Below are 19,694 nucleotides of genomic sequence, written 5' to 3' on the forward strand. Positions count from 1 at the left end.
AATATGAAGTGTTGTGTTTAAGCCCTCTGGTGGTATAAGTATATATTGAATTTTGTGTATACCACCATCCCTCTGTGGAGTTGGAAAACCTAAGTAACTACTCTATGGTAGTTTTTGTTTTGTGAATGGTGCCATGGACCCCCTGGGTGGGTTTTGCAGAGCCATTGGGGTCCGCGGACCTCCAATCAGGAACCACTGCTCTATCATATCCCCCCATTTTTATTTTAAACTAAAAATCTGCAACCCTCCTGAGTCTCCCTTTGCCATGTTGGATAGATCAGATAGGGACCTCATAATAACAGAATCAAGTAATAGTGATTTGTTAACTATTCTTTCTGATTTGGGCCACTAATCGGAGAGAGTGAATTTTGACTATGTTGTACTGAAATGAATCAGATTTCAGTGTAGAACTTATATTGATTTTAGTGGGGTGCATTTACCTAACTTTATGTAGATTACATCCCCTTTTTGACATTAGCTTCAAAAAAACATGCACAGAAAGAGTTTATCCTTTGTCACTTTCCTGTAGAAATCAGAAAATGTGTGTATGTGTTTTACTTTTCCAGTTTGAATAATAACTTTCTACACTACTTATTCTTGCAAACTGGTACATAACCTCCACCCCCAATCTGGGACTATTTTATGCTAGTGTTATTCCATTATTGCTTCAGCTTAGATTTCAAATCACTGACATTTCTTTTTTTAAAAAAAAAAACAACCCACACTACTTAAAAATGCTATAATGGAAAGTGCCATTACAAAAGTCAGTCTCCATAAAATGACATCTTTTGACGTTAACGTCAGTTTGGCTGTTGAGCAAATACCTTATTTGTATAGGAGGAAGCAGAGGGATTGCAGTAACTATTTTTCTTTCTGATTTATACAACTGGCAAAGAGACCTTTTAGAATTGAGTTTTGCACTCATCTCAGAATTTTTATAACAAATATCTTCTATAAGTGACTTAGATGGTTCATCACCTTTCAAGCTATTTGAATTTTTCAGCTTGCTAATATTGTTTTGTTGGAAGAGTTGTTGTTTTTTTACCCTAATCTTCACAGTACCGAAAAGGCCATTTTGCTCACTCCAGTAGTCAGAAATCAGAAACCAGTTCTTCGGTGCATTTTTCAAAAAGTGCCATTTAAGTTCCATATGATCGATCCTCTTGATTTATCAACTTCTTGTTTGTCACAGATAAAATATTTAGCTACTCTTTTGTTATGTAAATACTGGCAACATTCAGACCATGAAGCTTTGCCCCATTGCCCTAGTCTTATGAAAGATGAATTGTAAGTTTTCGTAATGCAACATCTAAGTTCACTGATGACCTGCAGATCATTGGAACACCTGTGTATGCTAAAATATGTAATTAGAATCATAGAATTGTAGAGATGGAAGGGACCGCAAGAGTCATTTAGTCCAACCCCCTGCAAATGCAGGAATCTCAAGAATTAATTTTAAAATGATTGATACCATTTGATTTTTGACAGTGGGTAATATCTAATGCTCAGGGTAGATTCATTAAAATCTATAGATATGTCCATTGATTTTAGTGGGTCTGCTCCAAATATGACTAACATTGAACATTCCCCCATGCAATTCTTGATTTAAACTATTTCAATGGAGATCACTTAACGCCTTTGTTTTCCCCAAACACTATCCCAGCTAAAGTTAATCACACATTTTAGTGGAAATTTTAGACCTGTACATAAATATTTCATATTGAAACTTTGGTTGCATCATACCTTTACATTTTTATTTTCTTTTCCAGAGGCTTTCCTAATCAGCAGGGATTTGTCATATTTTCTGAAGATCCAGGGAAATGTTTCATCAAATGATCTGATCACTTAAGGACTCTGAAAATATGATAACTAATAGTAATAATGATGCATTTTCTCTCTCTATAGGACATCATGGTGGTAGCTGGATTCAGCATGGCTAAGTCCACCAGTGATGCTGATGGGCATTGCTGTCGGCTAGAAGTCTCTGATGAAGCTGGGTCAACTATTTATGTATGTTTTTCAAGCTTTTCTTCTCTCCCTTCACTCCAAAACTTTTCTTAATAAGAGAGTCTGAGAGGCTGTGGATTACTAAAAAGCACACCAAGGTCTGCTTTAAAAAGATAGAAGAACTTTACCATTCAGCATACTAATAACTGGGATTCAGAGAAAACCCTTGGCTACAGCTGAGTGTCTAAGGGGGCTTTAGACTTGCATTCGTGTATCAAACAGCAACCCACCAGAAATAATAGAATTGGAAAGGGACCACAAGGGTCATCTAGTACAACTCCCTGCAATGCAGGAATATTTTGCACAATGTGGGGCTCGAACCCACGACCTTGGGATTAAGAGTCTCATGCTTTACTATCTCTGGTGATAAAGAATCAGATGGCAGCAAACATAGAGTTCATGGCATGTGGAAAACTATTTTTGATACTGAACAGGGTTTCTAAGCAATCTGACACACTACGCGGGCCGCTGCTGCCCAAAGGGGAGAAAGTTAGCATTACTCAAATGCTTTGAAATGTGTGTAGCTCATACAGCTCTGTCTCTTTAGCAGTGTTTATAGGGTAGTTTTAGAAATGTGTAAAGTCCTATTACTTCTCTTTCTCTACATAAAAATGTAAGGCTGCCATTGCTGGGCCTCCATTGGAGGATTTGTAGAGCCACATCACAATCCTGGATTTGCATGATGTCTGGGCAAGGGAGCAAACATGAGGCAGGATTTAAGATGGAGTTTTAAAGAACAGCAAAAGGTTTGAGTAAAGCTGAAATAGAGGGACACAGAGGAGCTGGGGCAGGTAAGGGGCTTGAAGGGGCTGTGAGGAAGTGCAGGGCTTGAGGTAGCAGAGCTGCAGAGACAGAGAGGCCGGAGTTGCTTTGTGGGAATAGGGAGGCTAAAGGAGGCAATGGCGGATTTGAGTGAGGTGTGAAGGGAGGGATGGGACTAGCAAGGAGGGTGACATTAGCAGCAAGCTGGGTAAGCAATGTGAACAGGAGCAGAAGCATATATATATATACAGTGGTACCTCTAGTTACGAACTTAATTCGTTCCGGAGGTCCATCCTTAACCTGAAACTGTTCTTAACTAGAGGCGTGCTTTCGCTAATGGGGCCTCTTGCTGTTGCTGTGCTGCCGGCACACGATTTCCATTCTCATCCTACGGCAAAGTTCTGAGCTCGAGATAACTCTTCCAGGTTAGCGGAGTTTGTAACCTGAAGCGTTTGTAACCTGAGGCATTTGTAACTCGAGGTACCTCTGTCTGTCTGTCTGTCTGTCTGTCTGTCTGTCTGTCTATCTATCTATCTATCTATCTATCTATCTATCTATCACAGTGACTAACGAAGCAGAAATTTTACATTACTGTAACAAAATGTCTCAGGTTCCACCACCTTCATCAGTTGCTCTGATAAAAAAAATAGGATGTTTCCAAGCCTGCAGTTGCAGTGCTTCTGAGCATTCTGTTCTCAAAGTTCTGGAATGGCCAGCTTGGAAAGAGCCTCACTTTTTATCTAAGCAAGGCAGGTGTGGAAACATTTTGCTATAAGAATTCAAAAATTCTGTTTTGTTGGTCACTGCAACAAATACATGGTTTTAGTGATTAGCTGCATCCTATCAGGATCCAGAACAAACTTGTCTGAAATGTTGTTTGGTGCGTTCATATTTTTCTCTCTTTATATGTGTGTATATGTGGATGTATATGCACAACACTGAGCCTCTTGGGCTTGCCAATCAGAAGGTCGGTGGTTTGAATCCGCACAATGGGGTGAGCTCCCGTTGTTGCTCTGTCCCAGTTCCTGCCAGCATAGCAGTTTGAAAGCACGCCAGTGCAAGTAGATAAATAGGTACCGCTGGAGCCCAAAGGCAAATGACGTTTCCATGTGCTCTGGCTTCTGTCACTGTCCTCCGTGCACCAGTAGCGGTTTAGTCATGCTGGCCACATAATCCAGAAAGCTATCTGTGGACAAACGCTGGCTCCCTTGGCCTGAAAGCGAGACGAGCGCCACAACTCCATAGTTGCCTTTGACTGGACTTAACTGTCCAGGGGTCCTTTACCATATATGCACACACCCCTGGGAGAGTATTGGATGTTGCTGTGGGAACCCTAACTATTATGAGTTAGGCCTATAAATCCAGTTGTGCTGTATTGAAGTACCGTATTGACCCAAATATAAGCCACACCCGAATATAAGCTGCACCTTTAAAATTGATGGGGGGAAAGGAAAAAAGAAAAAAACCACCCAAATATAAGCCGCTCCATTCCTTGCTGCTCCTGGCTGCAACCTTGCGGGGGGGGGGGGGGAGCCACACTGCGTTGCTGGCAGCCTTTCCCCTTCCTCACTCTCTCCCTTCCCAGCCTTGGGGGAGAGGACGGGGAACTACGCGTGGGGCAGGAGCTGCTTTGTCGTACTCCTGGCACTGTTTGCCCCGCACTCCTGGCTGCATACCGTAAGGTCACGAATATAAGCTGCACTTTAACTTTTCACAGTCGGAATTTGGGGGGAAAGTCGGGCTTATATTCAAGCCAATACGGTAGTAGCAATCTACAGTGTTGCTGCTTTAGTTAATGGGGAAAGGGCCCTTGCCAGATTTCCAATAGTATTAGCCTTGAATTGACATAGACTTGGAAAGTTTGAGATTGTGCTGAGTTGGCAGAGTGCAGCGTATCTTTTTGATGTTTCGTGTCGTTTCTCTGGGATAGCAAATATGCTGTAAATATATTTACATAGTGATAGCTTTGTTTTGGAGAATGGATAAGAGAACTAATATTTCTACAGAGTCAATGGATTTTAGCTCTGATCTCAAAAAGTCATGTTACCGTAAGCCCGTCTTATAGTACTTGGAGGGATGGTTTTTGTAATTTGTGTAGAATATTTGCCAAACTGAAAGGCAACTCTGATATTACAGCTAAACAACTAATTCTGCATGCCCAAAGGGAGACAAATTTCTCTTCAGTTTGTCATGTACTCTCTTGAACCTAATGTTTAGTTCATTATTTGCTGTGTAGTTAATTATAATTAGGATATGGTTGCCGCATGCCTTTATCAGCTATATGACAATCAGAATGTCAGAATGGTGAAGCTCCCTCAACATTTCCTCTCCACCTGTTGAGGGAACTTCACCAGGGTGGGTGTTGGATAACTAGGTTGAAATTCCTTCCCCAACCTGGTGCCTTCCATATATTTTGGACTACTGCCCCCATCATCCCCAGCCAGCACAATCAGTGGTCAAGGATGATGGTAGTTGTGGTCCAAAATGTTTCGTGGGCACAAGGTTAGGGAAGGCCATTAGTCATATTTTATTTTTATTAACATGGAACTTCTCACAAGCCCTTTTTGAGAAAAATGAAAGGCACATGTGCTGTTTGCTGCCACTAATGAAAAGTTCATTTTAGATTGGAATTAAAGACCTAATCATGCTGTATTAGCTTAGCAGTATGAACATTAGGAGAACCTTTATTTTTAAAATGATTCTTACAGTTGCATGTATTCCTGGGGTTTGCATCTTTAATTTCCTGGAGCACCCTGTGATGTTTTCTACAACAGTAACGTGTAACTTAATAAAAGCGGCCAGATATTAATCATTTCATTGTTTTAAAAAGGCACTTGTGCAAGTCTGTTCGTACAAACATTATTTCATTTAAACCAGGATTCATTCACCAGGTCTAAGCTATTTTCAGTGCCAGGGTTCAGCCATGGAACAGTTAACACGTAAAGTGAGTTTTAGGGCTTATCCACATTTACCCTTTGCTCCGCTCTTTCCAGGGAAAAGTAGGTGTGGATCAGCCCTAAGTGTATGCAGAATCTCCACTGAGTGACCATAACCAGCTTACATACACCTGAAGGCCCCCATTAACAAATAGTCTGATACAAAGGCAGTCCGGAATTCTAGTGCCTCTTACTTTGGGAATTGTTGATGTTGGTTAGAGAAGCCACATGTTATCTTTTCATAAGATAAAACCATGAATACTGGGGGAGTTGGAAGACCACCAATAGCAGTGCAAAGCCTGTTTTGGCCCTTTGCCTGCCTGACAGACAGGTAAGGGTAGCCCCTAAGGTAGTTTTTGTTTCTAAACAATACAGATACAGTGGTGCCTCGGGTTACATACGCTTCAGGTTACAGACTCCGCTAGCCCAGAAATAGTCCCTCAGGTTAAAAACTGTGCTTCAGGATGAGAACAGAAATCGTGCTCCAGCGGCGCGGCGGCAACAGAAGGTCCCATTAGCTAAAGTGGTGCTTCAGGTTAAGCACAGTTTCAGGTTAAGAACGAACCTCCGGAATGAATTAAGTACTTAACCTGAGGTACCACTGTACAGTAAAGGTGGGATGGAGAGTTAAGGGAAGCAGGTTACAGTTTGCAAGGGTATACTACAGCTACAGTCAAGTTGACCAGAGTTTAGGCATGTACTTAAGTACATGCATCTCAGATGCCCAGATAAATGTCTGCTGCCCAAAGTAAACTGCCTGTTCAAAAGTAGAAAGGATTTGGAAAAGCCTTTCAATCTCTGTTGAAGGATTTGGTTTCACAGTCATGAGCGGCCACAAGATCCAGTTTGCTGTTTTACAATTCACAAAGCACAAAATATAGTTTGGGGAATGTAGGCATATGTGAAGTTCAGTGAAGTCCCTAAAGCACATTAATCATTCAGGCAGCTGGGTAAGACATGCCCATCTCTAATACGATAGTGATTAAATTGGTACCAATGTACAATCAATACCATAACTTGCACAAATCTTAAATGCTATAAAACGTATGAGTCCAGTATGAATACTTGTGTATTATCTTTATGAAATGTATTTAGCGAGGAGTGAAAACTTTGGGCAGAATTCCCTTGACTACAGATAGTGTTGCCACCTCTTTTCTGGTCTTGCCCTCGCACCTATCGGAGCAGCCTGAAACAATTTTGAGTAAATAAAGCTTTTCTTAAGATCAGGAGAAGGGCCAATAAAAAAAGAGGCAGCTCTAAGTACCCAAGGATAAGTGGTTTTGACAAATGCAACTGAAAGATGAAAAATGAGATGCACACATTTTGTATAAAATTTAAATTTGAAATTCTTGAGGGATTCTCATTTGTGCCATTGCAGGCTGGGGTAGTTTTGAAGTCACTTTGTTGTTTTGTAGATAAAAATGAAGAGGAAAATTAAAACCAGAGAAAGTACCCACCAAGTAGGTATTCTGTTACTATATCTTTGTAGCATTGAGTGTTAAAAATGCTGATAATAAATTAATTCATATTATTTCTTAAATACTTGTTTTAAATTGAAAGTGGATCCACGTGGCGGTGCAAAAAATAATAATGCTATGGTTTGTTGTGTCGTCCAAACCTCGACCATGGTTTGTTTTCAAACAAATCACTGTCTGAGTTTATATCACATGACAAGCCATAGTATGGCTTGTTTGAGCTCTGCGGAGGGGAAGAATTCATTCTGGGGCCAGCATGGCAGAATAAAGGCACATCCATTATTAACTCATAAACGAAGCCAGGTAAACTGGCTTGTCATGACCTGCAAACTAGATCCTAGGAAGCCATAGAGTACATTTGTGCAGTATGTTTTATAAAATACAGAAATTTAAATTACCAAGGGAAGAATTATCCCTCAATCTATCCCAGTACAGCCTGGGAACCTTTAGGAATATTTTAAATCCTACCCATTTGATCTGCCCTTTTGAGCTCAGGGCTAAGTTGTGAAAGGATGGAGGGGTTTTAGTGAATTTTCTTTACTTCAATTTTATTTTGATATTGGCCATAATAGAAATATGCATTATTAAACTATTCTGTTCTGTTAGTTTGTGTGTTTTTTTATACTTAACCGCAAATATTTGAGATAAAGTAGTCTATAAAAATATAAATGTTTGTTGATTAGAATTGTTGGTTTACATAAATATTTAGGTAGCGTTTGCTATATGTTTGACATAAGACAATTCACTTAAATTACAATGTAATAAAAATGCATACATTTATTATTTCTATCTTTTAAGTTACCTATACATAATAGATTAACTTCCAGCATATATTTGTTCAAAGAACAAAGAGCATCTTAAAATATTGGAATAAGAAATCTGAAATTGTCCTTATTGTCTTCCAGTTTGTTCTAACAATCTTCAGTTCTGTTTTTCTCCGCAGGTTTGTACTAGGTCATCCAGTACAAATACTGGTTCAGAAACTGTAGCCATGGTAAGTTTTGTTTTGATGTTTCTTTTATTTTTGTTTTAAATTGCAGAAGGCATCGCGAGTTCGGTGCCTGAAACAAGTTTTACAGCAACTTTAAGATGGACTGTAGAAATGGCTATAGATAAAATAATTTTGCATTAGCTGCTGTAGGGAACACAATTACAAAAGGAATAAGGCAGAGAATAGATGTCCAGAAATTTTGAATAAATCCAAACACATGCTGGTGAGGCTGGGAATGCTTTATGAATGTGTTTTCCAGCTACTTTAATTTGTCTTACGTATATAGAAAAATTCTTTTCAAGCAGCTCCGCTAAATAAAAAATACACAAGGCTGTAGAGGCTCAGAAACTCTGGCAAGTGTGCTAATTTCCTGAACATCTTGGAGGTGGTCTGCAAGTATTATGACTGTTATTAGGCTAGCCAGCAGAACAAGGTGATGACAGAAATAATTAAAATGCCTGTGGCACCTTCTGCTGGTTGCTGGAGAAAGTACAAAAATTCATGTGTTCCAACAGCCTTTCCAAAACTTTATTAAAGCAAATATGCTGTATCAGGAGAGGGCAAACCATGCAGATTTTTTGACATGTGTACAACTGGTTGGCAAGATTCTATACTCACTAGGGCCAGACTTAAATTCTAGTGTGTCAAAAATCAATTGGCATAGATCAAAAATCAGTTGGCTTTCTCATTCTATATGTTGGACCCATGTGTTTTCTCTTCTCATGTAAGTAGTTTTCACACATATTCCAACCACAGAATGTACAGCAAATGGGTTTTTTAAACATCCTGTGAAATGATCAATTGACATGTGTGATAACTATTAAAACTATGGAAATTAATCAGGGCTATTGTACTAGAAACATTTAACTTACAATTGGACCCGGTGGTTTTTTTCTGTTAAACTATACAGATGGTTTAGTTATACAGCAACATAAGGAATCTGTGTCATTGTATGGTGTTGGCAACAATAATTTTGTTGGCAGAAAAATGGAGATCAGCAACGATACCAACCATTAATAAATACAGAGAGAAAATGTAGGAGTTTGCTTCAATGGCCAAGCTAGCTTGTTATGTCAGAGAACGTAACAAGATGAATTTGCAACAAATGAGTAGGTGCTTATTAAATATAGCAAGGATTTAATCAAAACATGTTGTGGTTTTACACTGTTTTGAAGTTTGGTTTGTTGAGGATAGTTAAACTAATTATTTATTCTTGTAGGTTATGATATAGGTTCTTGTCTCTTTCTTTTCTTCACTTAGATTAATGCCTTTTGAAATAATAAACAAATTTGTATCTGCAAACATTTTATAGCTTTAACTCTGCAGATGTACGATTTAAACTAGAAAAGCAAAAAAAGCTAGTGTTTCTGGAATGGTCTGATATTTGCCGTTTGCCGGGAAATAACACTTGGCTGTCTCATAAGAAGAGTCCTGCAGGATCAGGCTCGCAACATATGTAACAGTCCTAGCTTGCAGCAATTGATAGCCTTATATTCCATGAATCTGTCCAATCCCCCTTTAAAACCACCCAAACTGGTGGCTGTCTGCTTCTTGCGGGAGCAAATCCCATAGTTTAATTATGTACTGTATAAAGAAGCACTTTCTTTTTTCTGAGCTGAATTTCCTAACATTCGGCATTGGATGGTTCCAGATTCCAGTATGAAAATAGTCACACACACCCCAACATCATTTTATACATCACAAAGCATATCCACTCCCCGCTCACCTTTTCTGTACAATAAAAAAAAACACCCCAAATTGTTATAACCTTTCCTTATAGGGGAATTCTTCCAAAGGAGGAAGGAGTATTCTGATGGAATGACCAGTAGCAAAGAAAAATGTTTTCTTTGATGTTCATAATGGACCTGATATCTAGGCCCTGTACATAAAGAAAGTTTTGGCAAAAGAAAAGAAGAGAGAGAAGAAGAAGCTTGCCACTTGAAAATAGCTACAGAATTTGACTTGAATGTGATCACTTTCTGTTTTGTCTTGTTAGTCTGTTGCCCCCAACTATACATACACCCCTCTGAATCTTGTTAAAGGCGGGACTATTGTCAACCTCTATGGTGCTGTGAAATTCTTCAAGCCTCCATATAAATGCAAAGGAACAGGTATGTATTATTAAATATATAAAACTCACAAAGTGTTCTGCTTTTAAAAAAATGCTCATAGCAATATGAGCAAGAAGTCGGTTATGGGTCATTGTATGATTTCTGATCGGCTTGCCGAAGGTCGGCGGTTCGAAACGGGGTGAGCTCCCGTTGCTCGCTCCCTGCTCCTGCCAACCTAGCAGTTCGAAAGCACATCAAAGTGCAAGTAGATAAATAGGTACTGCTCCGGCGGGAAGGTAAATGGTGTTTCCATGCGCTCCTCTGGTTCGGCAGAAGTGGCTTAGTCATGCTGGCCACATGACCTGGAAGCTGTCCGTCGGCTTCCTCGGCCAGTAAAGCGAGATGAGCGCCGCAATCCCAGAGTCATCCACAACTAACAGTCAGGGGTCCCTTTACCTTTACCTTTATGATTTCTAATAAACTGCTCAATGCTTCCTGGATGCTTGGATTCCTGTACAGCAGCCTTTCTCAACCTGTGGGTCCCCAGATGTTGTTGGACTACAACTCCCATCATCCCTGAGCTCTGGCCTTGCTAGCTAGGGGTGATGGGAGTTGTAATTCAACAACATCTGGGGACCCACAGGTTGAGAACCGCTGCTGTAAAGAATGCTTGCTCAGATTCACCTTGGTGAGCCACCTTGGACTGTTCCACTCTTTCAGTAGCTTCTTTTATGACATTCCCACGTCAACTTTTGGGTTCAGTGCTGTGTGCAATTGTGCACATATTGGTCGCTCCTCAAATGGGGGTTGCCTGTTGTGCTCAGTATTCTCACTAACTCCAAATCAAAGTTTGGAAATGGGAGCTTGTTGTATCGTAACTTGGAGTTTATAGTGGTTAGGGCAGATGAAACCCTGACCATGGTTAGCTTTGAAAAGGAAAGAAATTCATGCCAGCGTGGCTAGGAGATTAGGCAGCCCAATGTCTTCGGCAATAGGTGAAAGTTTTATTCATTTGTGGAGAAGCTGTGGAAACCTCCCTATTCATTGCACACCATTTGATACAACGGTGAGAAACTCAAGAGGGATTTCTTTGCTCTTTGGATTGACAAATAGAGGAACATAGTCTTTGGTCATGGTGTTTGAAAATGGATCTGCTTCCTTCACTTCTTTTGTTTAAAAATGAACATGACTTTAGTCGCACAAACCCAACATAGTTTGTGGTAATGGTATTTAAACATAAAACTGTTGGAAATATTGAAAGATAAGTGTTTTCACATCCCAGTTAAGAAAAAAAAATGAATAAAGCACCATGAGGTACAATAATTTATATGTCAGACCTTTAAAAAATGGATGGGGTAATTAAATTTGGTATCAAGAACTGGTAATGGTCCATCTGTTATTACAGATATTACACCATATGCTTTGTCTATTTTTCCACAAAATGAAATTAAAATGAATATCATTAGTTTCATCTCATATTCACTTATAAACTAAAATTATATTGCAGGCATGAACCTGGAAAATAATGTGTCTGCTCTAATTTTGGAGGGAATGGAGCGATTTGCATATTGGTCGTTAGTTTTGTGATAATTTGAGCTGATGATAGAAGGCTTACTGTCATAGAAAGAACTTTCTAAACTGGTCAACTTCTTTCATAATGGTGATCTTGTATCCTGGCAAGGCAGACTGTGGCAGTAATGAAAATTATTTTTATCCAGAATTCCCAGGAAACTTTTTTTTTAAGTGAACCCATCTTATTCCTTTTGCCAGGATCTCGGGGAACAAAAGCAATACTTCTGTAGATGATACGTTTTACAAACAATTTGTTAAGTTTGACCATTTGGGGAAATGGTTGTGCTGGATTTTGTTTTGTTCTGGTGTTTTTTTTTTAAGGCTGACTACCTTCTTGTGATGGTAACCCTTACTAACTAGGGTTTCTTTAGAATGATTCAAGATCTTGTTTTGGCTAAAACTGGAATGAGTTGCATTGTAGCTTGTAAATTTCATAAAAAGTCCACTTATCTGTTCCCCCATCATTGGATCACTGGGGTACTCATAAAGCACATCAGCTATTGCCATCTATCTCTTCTTGAATTAAATTTAGGAATAGAAATAGATTTAAAATAGATGTTTGAAAAATAGTGTTGCCATTATTAGGACACAATGATCTGCTTCAAACATAATGCTAAACCATAGCTTTAGCACTGTGTGAACCCTCCCTAGCAGCTTAACTATGGTTTGTTTCCTGACAACAATCTGAAGCCATGGTTTGCTGATTATTTACAAACCTTAGTTTTTGTGAATTATGATCTGGTGCTATGTGTGAAGCACTCTTCTTAACCATGTTGGTTTGGCGAGTGTCTCCGGTGGTCAATCTATAAAGGAATGAGTTTAGTAATTGGAAAACAAACTAAATTTTGGAGAAACAAGCATACTTGTCTGTTTGCGGGACAACTGTGGTTTCACTCATGGTTTGTTAAGCAAACCATGGTTTAGTGTTATGTGTGAACAAGGCCTCCATATCTTATATTGTGCCCATGCTGTTCTCCTATGTAGTTTGTAGAACATTAAGAAAAAAGTATGTAAAGCCAAATTCAATTCTGATGTACAAGTTATATCAATATGGTTAACATTTACTAGTTCTTTCTGTATAGGAATTGTCTTCCTGTAGCCAAGATGAAACTTTTAGATTCTTATACTTCAGCATCTTTTGATGCTTAGTTATGCTAGGTCTGTAGGTTTGAGAAAACTGCATTCACTGTGAGATTTTCAGTCTTTAATTTTAATAGGGATATTTTTTCCCCTTTTGGAGAGCTGCAGAGAGCTGAAAAGATTATGATTTTCTATCCTTTAGGATATTGCAGAAGGTGTTGCTGATTTTTAAAATGTTATTTCTGGATAGGCAGATATCCTCTTATTTCTCTTTCCTCACCACTGTAGCTTTTAAATGTAAAATGGTCAAAACCAAAAGGGCATGTAGACAATCACTTGCAGAAAGGGCACTTCTTGACTGAAGATATCAAATGGAAATTTAAAGTTGGCAACCCTCTATTAAGATATCTGAAGACTTCACAGCTGATGGTAGAAAATTTAATCCATGAAATGGCAATTGGATCCAGGCTAGGGTCTCTAATGACACAGAAGTAACTGTATCTCCAACTACTGCTGTGAGGGTTTAATATTTCCCTGTTCCCTCTTTTGCAAGTTAAGCCAAGCAAGCTTACAGTAGCTGTTAAGTAATTTTTTGTCAGGTGTTACAACTTACTGCTTAAAGTCATTTCCATAGGTTGGTTTTTTGGGGTTTTTTTGCCATTCTTAAACAATGCTAATACAATTAAATTATTTCATGGTAGCATAAATTTGCGACTTGCTGCAGAATAAACTGACTTAACCCAATTGATCTAAATCACAGACAATACAACCTGTAACTCTACAAAAGCCCAAACTTGTTATCGGTGGGAAGTCCACTGTTCTAAGTAAAAGGGCTTCAAATAAAGAATATTTGAATATTGAATAAAGATGAACACTCACTTCCATTGAATTGATTGGTAAAAATACATAGATCAGCAATGGCTTGCAATTTGGTGTGGAGCTGCTACACTGACTTCCTGGCAGCTGAGTCGCTGCTGCTTACTGGAAGGGCGATGTAATAGGAAAGTTGGCATGATCAGCAGAACCCATCCTGTCACCTTGCTCATGCTGGTAAGCAACTGTGATCCACTTGCTTGAAAGCTAGCATTGCAGATCGATCCCAGTTGGGAAGCTGCTTCTGGCATACATGTAAAACTCTAGATGTCTTATTGGTCTCAGTGGAAAGGCCCATAGAGGTTGGAAATAGAACATATACTTTCATCTTTGCATATGTATATATGCATGTATTTTCAAACTGCTATAGCAAAACTATTAAAGTTTCTCTGTTTTTGGTGTGCTTGTCTACCCTGAAATCCATTCTGGATGTTTCCTAAATGGAAACTGCACCCAGTGTGTCATTCAAAGCTTCTTTAGCCACTAAAATACTAAATGTAGTTTGTGTTTCTTGTGTTACTGATTTCCATGTTGAATAACATTTTGGCCTTTCAATCTGTCTTGTGCTAGGGGCCATTTCATGCACTTTAGAATGTCTTTCCTAGAATATGTGCTTTCTCAGGGAGAAGTGTTTTGGGAAACATGTGTACCTATGACATACATCTTGCCTTATATTGTATGTGTGTGATAGGTGTATTAGAGAGTTCAGTGTCCCCCACTCACATATATGGAAGAGCTATTCTAGTAAGTGTATGAACTAGACTCCCAGCACTGGTGGGTTTCACTTACTTTCCATACAACATGCCAGGATACTTTCAACATTTAGAACCAGGGCATGGGTGGCGCTGTGGTCAAAACCACTGAGCCTCTTTGGATTGCTGATTGGAAGGTCGGCGGTTCAAATCCGCATGACAGGGTGAGCTCCTGTTGCTTTGTCCCAACTTCCGCCAACCTAGCAGTTCAAAAGCACGCCAGTGCAAGTAGATAGGTACTGCTGCGGCGGGAAGGTGAACGGTGCTTCTGTGTGCTCTGGTTTCTGTCACAGTGTCCCGCTGTGCCAGAAGCATTTTAGTCATGCTGGCCACATGACCCGGAAAGTTGTCAGTGGACAAACCACCGGCTCCCTCAACCTGAAAGTGAGATAAGTGTTGCACCCCATAGTCACCTTTGACTGGACCTTGACAATCCAGGAGTCCTTTACCTTTTTTACCTTGACATTTGGCATATCATCACAGAAGTGTAGGACTTGAAAAATACAATTTCATATGCAGTAGCAAGCCTAAGTGGATATAACTATTCCAGTCACCTGATGTGATAAGGTACCTGGGAGAGGCTAACTCCCTATATTCCAAATCATGAGATAGATTTTAACTAACAATTAATAGCATGAGAACATGATCTACAGACAGAGAGCAGTATACAAATATAATAATAATAATAATAATAATAATAATAATAATAATAATAATAATAAAATAATGGTTGGAATCTTCATTTGGCTTTAGGTCTGTGAGCCATGCAAGCTTGTTTGCTTTCAAGTTGTTTTTTTCTGCAATCCCACATGTTTTGAAACAAAAATGTAAGGTGAGATTATTAGAGTGCTAGGAAGAGCCTTCAGGCTATGGAAAGAAAGTCACCTTGGAGATGCATTCTATCCAACACATTATAAAAGAATATGGTAGAGTGAATTTTTATAAGCATTTGTTGTACTTCAGTGCCAGATTTTGGTAATCCATGAGGATGTATTAGCATTAGTTTTGCACTGTTGAACTGACACGGTTTCTCTCCTTAAGCGATGGCGAGATCCCATGTTTTGTGAAAGTATTTTACACTATGTACTGTCTTGCTTGTCTGAACTGAGATAACCCTGTAGTGACGCACAGAGCTGTAACCTGAAGCAGCCTGTATATTTGTCGAGTTTTGAAAATATTAGATTTCAATTTGAGTTACCTTAGAACTTGTATATCTTGCCAGCATGCAATTTTTCACCTTTTTAATTAAAGTGAGGTACACAGTATATAGGTTTAAAACAAGTTGTCAGATTTTAATGAGCTTGCTAAAATGTATTATTCCTACTTGCTTTTTACACCTCTGTGGCACACTTAACTGTACTTTGATGCTATTTCCTGAAGATAATTTGCAAAGTTAAACAAGCAGCTAATTCAGTATCATACTTCTTAGGCCTTGTTTCTCGGGACTAATCCTTTGAGAATAGTTTCTTTACAGTAGGTAAAAAATTAAACTAAAATATTTTTTGTAGTATTAGCTGTTGGCTTAAAGCGCCTCATTGGAACTATTCCCTAACTATTTGTTGAACATGACATTCCTGTCTCAAAGTTAACTCATTTATACTGTAATCCTAGAGTGTGTTGTGCAATGGTGGCAGAGAATTACAAATAAGTATTTGTAATATACACTGTAGACTATTATATTCATGGCTTCTTTGATTAAAGGCTTGGCTTAGAGATACTAGCAGGCCTTGCAATAAAACTACAAAGCAATTTGCACTTAATCTTACAGAGGAAATTAGGTGAATTGCTCAAGATTGTTTCTAATACCTAACAGAAAGTTTAATTTTTCAACTCTTGCACATTAAGATCTAGTTAGCACTATTTAATCCAAAAATGTTAATGGTTTCCAGTATGATGGGCAAATCTAGTAAACTATATCGAAACTTGGTGTTGTTTTAGCCCAAAGGTTATACAGTGGTACCTCGGGTTAAGTACTTAATTTGTTTTGGAGGTCTGTTCTTAACCTGAAACTGTTCTTAACCTGAAGCACCACTTTAGCTAATGGGGCCTCCTGCTGCTGCAGCGCCGCTGGAGCACGATTTCTGTTCTCATTCTGAAGCAAAGTTCTTAACCCGAGGTACTATTTCTGGGTTAGCGGAGTCTGTAACCTGAAGCGTATGTAACCTGAAGCGTATGTAACCCAAGGTACCACTGTATGTTGTTTCTGCCAGAGCCTGTAGAAATAATAGATTTGTCCTTTGCATTAGAAATTCATTTTTTAAAGGATGGTGTCCTGAATATGAAAATTGGCATTGATACCCAATACTTTTATGGACTGTAGTGCTTAGAGGATCAGTGATTGGGCAAGCGCTAACTAGGCTTTAGGAAGGAGGCGGGAGAACTCTAGGAACCTGGCAGAGTCCTCAAGCTTCCTTCCCAAAGCCCAGTGCCTCACTTACCCAGCTTTGGGAAGGCACCATGAGGGCTAGGGCATCAAAAGTTGCTGAGGGCTGCCAGAAAAGGGATTGAGGGCTGCTTGCAGTCTGAGAGCAATGTTGGACCACTCTGGGTTAGACTATTAGACTGAAACCTGGAACAGGGGTCAGCAAACTTTTTCAGCAGGGGGCCAGTCCACTGTCCCTCAGACCTTTTTTTTTTGGGGGGGTGGACTATATTTTGAAGAGAGAGAAAAACACGTATTCCTATGCCCCACAAATAACCTAGAGATGCATTTTAAATAAAAGCACACATTCTACTCATGTAAAAACATGCTGATTCCCAGATCGTTCGCGGGCCGGATTTAGAAGGCGATTGGGCCGGATCCAGCCCCCGGACCTTAGTTTGCCTAGCCATGACCTGGAACACCTTCAAATCTTCAATCTGCCTTGAAACTCACTGGGTGACCTTCAGCCAGTCACCATCTCTCAGCCTAACCTAACTCACAGGATTGTTGTGAGAATAACTTGGAAAGAGGGGCACCTTGAAGGAAATGTGGAATATAAATGTTATAATAGTAAGATATTTTTAGATGTATTAAATATGTTTTTATTGTATTTTTAATTAGTTTTTTAAAAAATCACTGATGCCTTTGCTGCTGTGTGCTCCTTTGAAAGGAAGGGCAGGATATTAGTGTATTAAAGTTATAAGAATTTTGCAGAACATACATGTTTCTCCCGACTGTTCGGTCTTCTTAAGGGGATTGAAGATATGTATCAATGAGGGTGTGCTCCGAACTTATTATAGATTTGAGTGCTGATAGAATCATAGAGTTGAAAGGGACCCCGTGGGTCATCTTAATTCAGAAACATGGAAGGTGCCTAAAGAAGCCAGGGTGGCTATCTAAAGAACTTTTAACCGAGTTAAGATTAAAAAAGGATGTGTACAAAAAATGGAAAAGGGGGGAAACCACCAAAGAGGAATTCAAACAAATAGCCAGCACGTGTAGACACAAAGTCAGAAAAGCTAAAGCACAGAATGAACTCAGGCTTGCTAGAGAGGTTAAAAGCAACAAAAAAGGCTTTTATGGGTATGTTCGTAGCAAAAGGAAGAACAAAGAAACAGTGGGGTCACTCAGAGGAGATGGTGAAATGCAAGCAGGGGACACAGAAAGGGCTGAACTCCTCAATGCCTTCTTTGCCTCAGTCTTCTCCGATAAAGAAAACAATGCCCGACCTGAAGAATTTGGAGCAAATGATTCAGCAGAGGAAACACAGCCCAGAATAACTAAGGAGATAGTACAAGAATACTTGGCTAGTCTAGATGTATTCAAGTCTCCAGGGCCAGATGAACTACATCCAAGAGTATTAAAAGAACTGGCAGATGTGATCTCAGAACCACTGGCAGTCATCTTTGAGAATTCCTGGAGAACAGGCGAAGTCCCGGCAGACTGGAGGAGAGCAAATGTTGTCCCTATTTTCAAAAAGGGGAAAAGAGAGGACCCAAATAATTACCGCCCAGTCAGTCTGACATCAATACCAGGGAAGATTCTGGAGCAGATCATTAAGCAATCAGTCTGTGAGCACCTAGAAAGGAATGCTGTGATCACCAATAGTCAGCATGGATTTCTGAAAAATAAGTCATGTCAGACTAACCTGATCTCGTTTTTTGACAGAATTACAAGCCTGGTAGATGAAGGGAACGCAGTGGATGTAGCCTACCTTGATTTCAGCAAGGCATTTGACAAGGTGCCCCATGATATTCTTGTAAAGAAGCTGGTAAAATGCGGTCTTGACTATGCTACCACTCAGTGGATTTGTAACTGGCTGACTGACCGAACCCAAAGGGTGCTCATCAATGGTTCCTCTTCATCCTGGAGAAGAGTGACTAGTGGGGTGCCACAGGGTTCTGTCTTGGGCCCGATCTTATTCAATATCTTTATCAACGACTTGGATGATGGACTCAAGGGCATCCTGATCAAATTTGCAGATGGCACCAAACTGGGAGGGGTGGCTAACACCCCAGAGGACAGGATCACACTTCAAAACGACCTTGACAGATTAGAGAACTGGGCCAGAACAAACAAGATGAATTTTAACAGGGAGAAATGTAAAGTATTGCACTTGGGCAAAAAAAATTAGAGGCACAAATACAAGATGGGTGACACCTGGCTTGAGAGCAGTACATGTGAAAAGGATCTAGGAGTCTTGGTTGACCACAAACTTGACATGAGCCAACAGTGTGACGCGGCAGCTAAAAAAGCCAATGCAATTCTGGGCTGCATCAATAGGAGTATAGCATCTAGATCAAGGGAAGTAATAGTTCCACTGTATTCTGCTCTGGTCAGACCTCACCTGGAGTACTGTGTCCAGTTCTGGGCACCACAGTTCAAGAAGGACACTGACAAACTGGAACGTGTCCAAAGGAGGGCAACCAAAATGGTCAAAGGCCTGGAAACGATGCCTTATGAGGAACGGCTAAGGGAGCTGGGCATGTTTAGCCTGGAGAAGAGGAGGTTAAGGGGTGATATGATAGCCATGTTCAAATATATAAAAGGATGTCACATAGAGGAGGGAGAAAGGTTGTTTTCTGCTGCTCCAGAGAAGCGGACACGGAGCAATGGATCCAAACTACAAGAAAGACGATTCCACCTAAACATTAGGAAGAACTTCCTGACAGTAAGAGCTGTTTGACAGTGGAATTTGCTGCCAAGGAGTGTGGTGGAGTCTCCTTCTTTGGAGGTCTTTAAGCAGAGGCTTGACAACCATATGTCAGGAGTG

General features: G+C 39.8%; 1 protein-coding gene across 6 annotated transcripts in view; it reads left to right on the forward strand.

Moving 5' to 3' along the window:
• The window catches only part of POT1 (protection of telomeres 1), a 72,081-nt gene that overhangs the window by 14,574 nt on the left and 37,813 nt on the right, over positions 1-19,694 (forward strand). For 3 of the 6 annotated variants that reach the window (XM_083574492.1, XM_083574494.1, XM_083574493.1), the window contains 4 exons: positions 1,906-2,010; positions 7,121-7,165; positions 8,124-8,174; positions 10,168-10,282. In XM_083574492.1, coding sequence (XP_083430618.1) covers positions 1,906-2,010; positions 7,121-7,165; positions 8,124-8,174; positions 10,168-10,282 — 316 coding nt within the window. Of the gene's footprint in view, positions 1-1,816; positions 2,011-2,670; positions 2,799-4,554; positions 4,710-7,120; positions 7,166-8,123; positions 8,175-10,167; positions 10,283-19,694 lie in introns of those variants that run through there. The other 3 variants (XM_083574495.1, XM_083574496.1, XM_083574497.1) reach the window with 3 other exon arrangements.

The sequence above is a fragment of the Podarcis filfolensis genome (genome assembly GCF_964270895.1).
Source record: "Podarcis filfolensis genome assembly, chromosome: 10".
Lineage (NCBI taxonomy): Eukaryota > Metazoa > Chordata > Lepidosauria > Squamata > Lacertidae > Podarcis > Podarcis filfolensis.